The 8,613-nt window shown below is 46.0% G+C and overlaps 1 protein-coding gene across 1 annotated transcript; it reads left to right on the top strand.

The window, feature by feature from the left end:
• Positions 1–4,699: 4,699 nt before the first annotated feature.
• Positions 4,700–7,930, top strand: LOC125939958 (uncharacterized). Its single transcript, XM_049655570.1, has 4 exons — positions 4,700–5,601; positions 6,186–6,330; positions 7,448–7,622; positions 7,814–7,930. The coding sequence occupies exons 1-4, from the start codon at positions 4,701–4,703 to the stop codon at positions 7,928–7,930; spliced, it is 1,338 nt and encodes a 445-aa protein (XP_049511527.1). The 5' UTR covers position 4,700.
• Positions 7,931–8,613: the final 683 nt, after the last annotated feature.

Genomic DNA, 8,613 nt, shown 5'->3' with positions numbered 1-8,613 from the left:
TATGGAAACCCTGCAGCGGATGCAGCTGGGAATCGGTCGCACAATAACGAACAAATATTAAACCTTCCTCTTTCACGCGGTGAAGTGCGCTTGCTCCTGAGACAGCTATCCTGTTGTATAAGCAACAATACCTGGTTTGATCAACAGTCTAAAGGTTCCGAGATATTTTCTATAAACCCATGTATAAAATGGTCAATTCCGCCAAATCTGAGGGATAGCAGTAAACTTGAGACATTGCTGCACCGTCTGCGACTTGGTACAGCATATACGCAGCAATTTTTGAGCGAGATTAATTGTGCGCAGATTAATTGTGCGCAGTGAAGGCCTGCTGTTGGCCCACGGCCAACAGCAGGGCTTCAGAGAAAAGCGCTTGTTGCTTTAAACGTTTTCTTGAAAAGCGCCAGTATGTTACATCTATATTAAATTTTAGTGTCCGCTGAAAGATAGATGTAGGATGTAAGTCTATGCTTGTTATTTTGTCTAAAGTTTATGCAATATGTTATGTATGGGTATATTGCGATCCGTGCACTCGTCTGTGAAACTGAACTTCTTTATCTGTGAAACTGAACTTCTTTATGCGTCCTCGGAGATCACGAAGCAAATGTGCTCACATACGCAACTGTATCATGTTCACCTTGAGTCCCTGGACTCATGTACAGAATTTTGTGATGTTGCTGACCTACTGTTTTTGCGATACTTTTGTGCCGCATTTTGTTACAAATTTTGTGACAATATCTTTCTTTGCCAAGTGGCGAGGCTTAGTAGTCGGTGTCACCTAAAGGCGCCAACCTCTCCTATTACATCATGTCAATAAGAAAAAAAGACACAACGAAAAATGCAAAAGAAAACTACATTTCGTGGTTGTTTCCAGATAAATTTGGAGAAAATTGTAAGCGGATACGGGGCGAATTAAGAAATCTGCGCTTAGACATTGTCAGCCGAGCAAAGGTGATGTATTTTTTATTATTATTGGAACATAGAACGAAGAGATATCTTTTCCATACCATGTTTCAAATCAGAATGCTCCGAATTAGTAAATGTCTGGACTCGCACTTTATTATATATCGTCGCTATGCAAACAATTACGAGGTCTTATCTTCCGATTAAAACACTTCATGCCTAAAAGCATTTGGCGAAGGACCGAGTCGAACCGAGCTGTCCAGTATATTTGCTCAACATGCACATCAGCAAAAGCCTAAAGGAAAAATGCATGGTGGTCGTCATTAGTGGTTTCCGTGCGTCCCGAAATATTTTTCCAAGCACACTGAGCAGCGAGCCACCTCGTCATGCTTCGAGGACACGGTCATATCTATAATGGGATATCCATTTCATTCATTCATTTCATTTTGTTTTACTTCGTCAAAAAGGAGGGCACGGGATTAAAAACGACAGCAGCGACTTGACAGAGGTCCCGACTCCCTGTTGCATGGCAGCACAGCTGACGCGGAACATCGTTTCATAGATAACAGATACTTGCAAAACTTATCACAGGCGACATGCATACAAGAACGGGGTATTATATTGCATAGACAAATATAAAACTTTAAAAAATGCTTTCATGTCAGTAATACAGTAAGAAAACACTTTTATTCTAGAACAGTTGGTCCCGACAAAGACACTTTAGTAGAAGCGCACAGATGGTCAAAATGCTCCTTGAATAGCTTATTTATTAGTGCGGGCATCGTGTAATGTAATGATTGTGTATAACCGTATACTCTGGGGGTGGGCACAGCCCATGGTACTTTGAACCTCGTATTCTTAATTGCACGGATTGTCTTTAATGTTTGCTAACGAGACAGAATGATTTTAGTTATAACAGAGGAAGCATTTGTACATCATCGTTAATCTGTAGTCAAATAAACAAAACACAGGTAAAATATCATATTAAGAAAAAGGTCAGATGTAGGGTAGAGGTAAGGTACATTTGCTATACCAGAGAGCTCTCTTCTGAAGCATGTGCAACTTTCTTTGGGTTTGTAACGCCAGTTGTGCACCACACAATACTACAATACTCCAGAAGTGAGGAGACAAGTGAATTATAAAGCAGTATTTTAACTTCGACAAGAAGTGTGTGCCTTATAGCCTTGATATAATGCCGACAGCGCTATAAATTTTAGATGGAATGTACTCAGTATGCGCATTTCAGGGTAAATGTTTTGAAAAGGTAACTCCAGGAATTTTCACAGAGTTTACAAAATCTATAGCGTCATTGCTTAAGCGAACGTTAATTGGTTGCGATATTTGTTTCTTTTAAGTCGGTATAAAATCGCCTTTCTTCTTCCTGGATTATATTATTGGGCGATTCGTGTCTGCCCAAGTCTTTAAGCATTTGAGTACCTCATTGATTGTTTGGTCTAATTTACGTTCTACTGTTCTTGAAATAAATACTTCGTATCGCGTACGCGACAAACTGTGCCGTATCTGTGATGTGTATGCTGCCATTTACGTATATACAGAACAATAGCACACGCACACGTGTGTCCTCGGCGACTCTTCGTGTGTGTGTGTGTGTGTGTGTGTGTGTGTGTGTGTGTGTGTGTGTGTGTGTGTGTGTGTGTGTGTGTGTGTGTGTGTGTGTGTGTGTGTGTGTGTGTGTGTGTGTGTGTGTGTGTGTGTGTGTGTGTGTGTGTGTGTGTGTGTGTGTGTGTGTGTGTGTGTGTGTGTGTGTGTGTGTGTGTGTGTGTGTGTGTGTGTGTGTGTGTGTGTGTGTGTGTGTGTGTGTGTGTGTGTGTGTGTGTGTGTGTGTGTGTGTGTGTGTGTGTGTGTGGTGTGTGTGTGTGTGTGTGTGTGTGTGTGTGTGTGTGTGTGTGTGTGTGTGTGTGTGTGTGTGTGTGTGTGTGTGTGTGTGTGTGTGTGTGTGTGTGTGTGTGTGTGTGTGTGTGTGTGTGGTGTGTGTGTGTGTGTGTGTGTGTGTGTGTGTGTGTGTGTGTGTGTGTGTGTGTGTGTGTGTGTGTGTGTGTGTGTGTGTGTGTGTGTGTGTGTGTGTGTGTGTGTGTGGTGTGTGTGTGGTGTGTGTGTGTGTGTGTGTGTGTGTGTGTGTGTGTGTGTGTGTGTGTGTGTGTGTGTGTGTGTGTGTGTGGTGTGTGTGTGTGTGTGTGTGTGTGTGTGTGTGTGTGTGTGTGTGTGTGTGTGTGTGTGTGTGTGTGTGTGTGTGTGTGTGTGTGTGTGTGTGTGTGTGTGTGTGTGTGTGTGTGTGTGTGTGTGTGTGTGTGTGTGTGTGTGTGTGTGTGTGTGTGTGTGTGTGTGTGTGGTGTGTGTGTGTGTGTGTGTGTGTGTGTGTGTGTGTGTGTGTGTGTGTGTGTGTGTGTGTGTGTGTGTGTGTGGTGTGTGTGTGTGTGTGTGTGTGTGTGTGTGTGTGTGTGTGTGTGGTGTGTGTGTGTGGTGTGTGTGTGTGTGTGTGTGTGTGGTGTGTGTGTGTGTGTGTGTGTGTGTGTGTGGTGTGTGTGTGTGTGTGTGTGTGTGTGTGTGTGTGGTGTGTGTGTGTGTGTGTGTGTGTTGTGGGTGTGTGTGTGTGTGTGTGTGTGTGTGTGGGTGTGTGTGTGTGTGTGTGTGTGTGTGTGTGTGTGTGTGTGGTGTGTGTGTGTGTGTGTGGTGTGTGTGTGTGTGTGTGTGTGTGTGTGTGGTGTGTGTGTGTGTGTGTGTGTGTGTGTGTGTGTGTGTGTGTGTGTGTGTGTGTGTGTGTGTGATACTGATCACAGGGCTACTGCAAATTCCACTCTGTCTCGTCTTGAGAAGTGCGCTTCAACCTTGTGGTGTCAGACACGGTTTGTCTATCCTGTATCAGCCGCTCCCCCACATGTGGGCGTTGTTTCTGGCTGGCACGTGTCCGCTAAAAGTATCGAATGTGGTTGTAGCGTTTCGCCCCACAGCCTTTTCGAGATACCCACTCTCGCTACATGCAGCGCTCTTCGTGCGCTCGCATGCTGACACGCGCAGATAGATTCCAGGCGGGGATTCTCGAACGCCGCTGCTCTAGCTAGAGAACACCACTGTAACACTCCCGCTCGGTAGAGCAATGAGGTAGCTATGCAGGCCACTCGGCCGCACGCGTCGTAGCTGGGTGCCACTAGTTTTCGATCACCCGCGAAGTGCGGCACGTGGTTCGCGGCACTTTGCTGATGCCTTGGTCGGAGCCTGCAAATCAGCAGATGCGCCCGTGGCCTGGACACCACACATTGATACACAACCTAGCGACGCCTGCCGTGGACGTTATGTACGCCTTGTCGGTGCGCGAGCCACGAACTGCGTGCAGATTCCTCTACGGTTAATAGAGCACCGTTTGCGTACCCTCCCACTGGGAGTATTAGCGCGCCTACTTGCACCGGCGCGCCGAAACGGGAGCTGGCAGTAATGACGCTAGGAACGCACCGGCAACCATTAAAGGACTGCCCCCTTGCCTAAGGCGTATGCAAACTAACTCACACACTTGTACAGTGTACTAGAATAGGGGCAGTGTGCTCACTGCCGCATCCCTGCGCCGCGTCGCCGTGACGCACTCAGTGTCGACTGCTCTGGCGCCCGCCAGAGGCGCTGCCGCCTGTTTCTCCTGAAAACTTCCCCTCGCTTCGTGTCTTCGTGTGGAGTGTGTTCTGTTGGATCGACGTGCTGTCGACTGCAAGTCCCGTCGTCGTTTTCTGCCGTATCTCTGTGTTTGTTCTGTGCTTGACGCTTTACTGAATGTGCACTGTGAGTGAGTGATAATGGCAAGCCGCCGTCGAAATTACTGCTTTGCACCCGGGTGCAGAACTGGCTACAGTCGCGTGAAGGATGCACCAAAGGCGTCTTTGTTCAGCGTTCCACGTGATGAAGGACGGCGAAAGGAATGGGAGAGGAACCTCCACCGTGCTGATAAGACTCTGGATGAATATTGCGCGGTCTGTGAATTGCACTTTGAACCGCGATTTATAATTAGGGACTTCGTGCACCTTATAGACGGCAAAGAGGTGCGCATTCCTCGTGAGAAGCCACTGCTGTCAGGAAACGCTGTTCCCACGATTCTTCCGAATTTGCCGCAGTACCTGACGAAGACGACACCGAAGCCCAGGAACAAAAGGAAAAGGTATGAAAGCAACAAAGCAACCGCGAAGAAAACAAGCCGACGCGCGCTGGACAATAACCATTCGGAGTTTTCACCGGCTGCTGCCGGCGCTTCCGAGATAGACTATGACTCGGCGCAAGAGGAGGGCGTTACGGCAGAGCGTCAACACTGTTTGTCGTTTCTTTTTGATTTAAGGACTCCTTCCAAGTATTGGAGTTCACATCAACTCCCCGACCTTGATGGAGTGCTTTATTGCACGTCGACCAACCTAGAAGAAGGCGTTGTCACGTCCGATAAAGTAGTCGTGTTCCTCTGCGACAGACAACCCGATGTTTACTGCAAGGTATACATGAGGGGACGACTGATAAAGGAACTCAGCCTGAAATCTCAGGAACAAGCAGAGAACGTGCTGAAAAGCGTGGAAGCTACTGAACTATGTGTTGGCGCTTTGAATGCCAAAGATTATGATGCATGCTTTTTGACACCAGGACTCCGAAAGCAGCTCAAGATCAGGCATGAGTCGTACTTCAACGCCAACTGCAGTGCAAAAGTAACAGCCAAAGGTGCGTAACGTATAGTTACCTAATTTTGCGGTTCTCACATGCCTGGCGCTATATACTTTGTTTTCTGTGTGATATACAAGTTTTTGTTTTGGTGTGTTTAAATAAGTATTTTCTACAATTTTCGCACATCTTGCTTTCAGGTGAACAATGCTTGAGCTGCAGATACTTCCGGAAGGCTCTTCTTACAAGGAGGTCCAGAGTCCGACGGGCGCCTGCCAGGCCTTGTAAAACTATTGCCCAAAAGTTGAGATCAGTGGCACGTCAGAGCAAGAGGTTCGCTTCGCGGATTGACACAATGAGGAAAGACGTTGAAAAGATGCGGGGGCACAATGCAGAAGTAACAGAAGAAGCGCTAAGTAAACAGATTTCAAAGCTTCCTCAGAAGCAACAGGAATGTGTAAAGCAATGCTTTGCCGCTGCAGCAGTGAAAAAGAAAGGTTTCCGCTATAGCAAAATGTGGATCCTTGAGTGCATTATAATGAAAATGAAGAGTGCACGTCTTTATGACCACATAAGGGACAATGAAATACTTGCATTACCAAGTAAGTCCACACTCAAGAGATACATGGCCATGTATCGGTCAGCATTTGGCTTCAGCAAGAAAGTGTTGGAGGAGCTGAAACAGAAGACACAAGACATGGACCCATTCAAGAAGCACGGTGGGCTTCTTGTAGATGAGCTCAAGCTCTCGGAGCATCTATCTGTAAAGCAATCTGGCCAAATCGAAGGGTTTGTAGATTTAGGGGAGTTCACCACTGCAGCAGATAAAACTATGCACTCGGATCACGGCATGGTGATTCTATTTGTGCCATTCGTTGGTGGGTGGACGCAAGTGATTGGGACATTTGCAACAAAAGGCAACATGAAAGGAGATTTGCTGGCTCAAGTAATGATAGAAGCCACAATACTCACAGAAAGAAGTGGGCTTTTTGTTGATTTTATTACTTGTGACGGCGCTACATGGAACCGCCGTATGTGGAAAGTTCTCGGCGTCCGAGGAACAGCAGGAGATGTGAAGTGCAAAGTGGAACATCCAGTTGATGACAGACGTCACTTACACTTCATATCGGACTTTCCGCACCTCATCAAGTGCTTGAGGAACGGCCTGATGAAGTGCCCTTTCAACACACCAGACGGGCACGTAAGTCGTTTTCTTCAGTCATTAGCGGACAAAAAGGAGACATTGTTATAAAATCCAATTGTTCAGATGTCACATTTGCCAAATCGTTTGTTTGAGCAAAAGTGATTAACTTGATTTGTTTCCAACTGTAGTAATTGTTTTGCTTTTGTTCAGGTAACAATGTGCCACGTCAGGGAAGCTTACAAGATCGACTCCAGCAGCCTTACGTTAAAGGCAATGCCGGGAATAACAAAATGCCACCTGCAGCCAAATTCCTTCGAACAGCAAAGAGTTTCGTACGCTTTCCAACTCTTCGGTGAGAGAGTACTTCAAGGCCTTCACCTCTACAAGGCTGACATTGAGGCAAAGACTGGACCCATAGATGGCACACAGGAATTTTTCAGGTAATAATCTGGTGATTGTCATGATGCTATTGAATAAGTGAATGTGGCGGTCGCACAGCTAGTATGTATACCTATTTTATGTACGTAGATAGATGTGTATACTAACGTATGTGTTTTTTTTCTTAACTTGAATTAAAGTGCATCTGTAAAATGTCACAGCTTCACCCAAAAGGCTAAGCACTGATAATGATAGCATCAGTGCCACGACGACGACAAATGTTTGCATGGAGTGTCCCTATAATTGCTATTGCAATAACATAAGTTATTGCACATTTGTTTGGAGGAGCTTAAACTCATGATGAGTTACGTGTTGTTTTGACAGGAGGATCAACCGCATCATCTGTGTTATGATATCTCGGTTCCCGGGAGAAGCCCTGAGACCCAACTCTTCCTCAACCGAAGCTCTCTCAGGTTTTTTGGAGTACCTGGCGGCTTGGGAGAAGCATGCAGGTGGAGCTGAAGGGTTCTTGAGCGAATCAACAGCGACTGGGCTCCGTGTCAGCATCTCAAGCACTCTTGAGCTTCTTTCGTACCTCGCAAATTTAGGGTTTAGGTACATTATGACATCTAGACTTAGTCAGGACCCTATTGAGAATTTGTTTGGAATCGTCAGACAAGCCTCAGGCTGCAACGAGCACCCGACACCCACACAATTTCTTATTACAATGAATTGCATGTCTTTTTACAGTTTAGTGAAGACTGTAAGATACGGGAATGCGGATCCATGTGCAGTAAGTGCCTTGCTGGATACGCAAGTGAGCAGCACCAGCTGCCTTCCCAGCAACAACTTGTGGGATCAGGTTGATGCTCTCATTGGTTCAGGCAATTTACCTGGTGCCGAAGTGGTGTTGTCTAGAGCAGATCATAATCAACACATAGAGAGAAGTGACTCTCGCATGATTTACTATGTGTCAGGGTATGTTGCACGAAAGTGCGTAATGAAAACAGACTGCCAGGCCTGCATGGATGGTCTGACGATTTCATCTGGAGATGAGACTCCCGGGCTTGCTGCACTCACAATGCACAAGGACAGAGGCGGGCTTCTCTACCCACGTGGTGTACTTTTTTCTTTCATCAAAATGCTGGAAGACATGTTTACCGAATGCTTCAGCAAGAGGCAACTGCATGCCGATAGTATCTTGGATGTGCTGAGCCTGGTGAAGACAAAATGCACACGCACAATTGGCTGCAGTGAACATGCAGCTGAGCTCACTAAGAATGTGATCAGCTTTTACATTACAACGCGGCTGCATTTCTTTACGAAAGGTATCAATTGTGAAAAATACGAGAAAAGGAAGAGATTAATGCACCGAAAGATCGCCAAGACTTCTTAAGGAGAGTGCACGGTGCTTGTTCGTAACAATTTGTGAACCTACGTTTTCTGGTGCGTACATTCTTTATTTCGGTGTAAATAAATATTGTTATTGCACAAATGTACCTCGTGTTGTCATCCTTTCGATTTCATGTCGCGTTAACTATAAGAAGGAT

Source organism: Dermacentor silvarum, chromosome 1 (genome assembly GCF_013339745.2).
Source record: "Dermacentor silvarum isolate Dsil-2018 chromosome 1, BIME_Dsil_1.4, whole genome shotgun sequence".
NCBI lineage: Eukaryota > Metazoa > Arthropoda > Arachnida > Ixodida > Ixodidae > Dermacentor > Dermacentor silvarum.
Note: the sequence above shows the minus strand (reverse complement) of the source record. Positions and strands in the feature narration are given on the sequence as shown.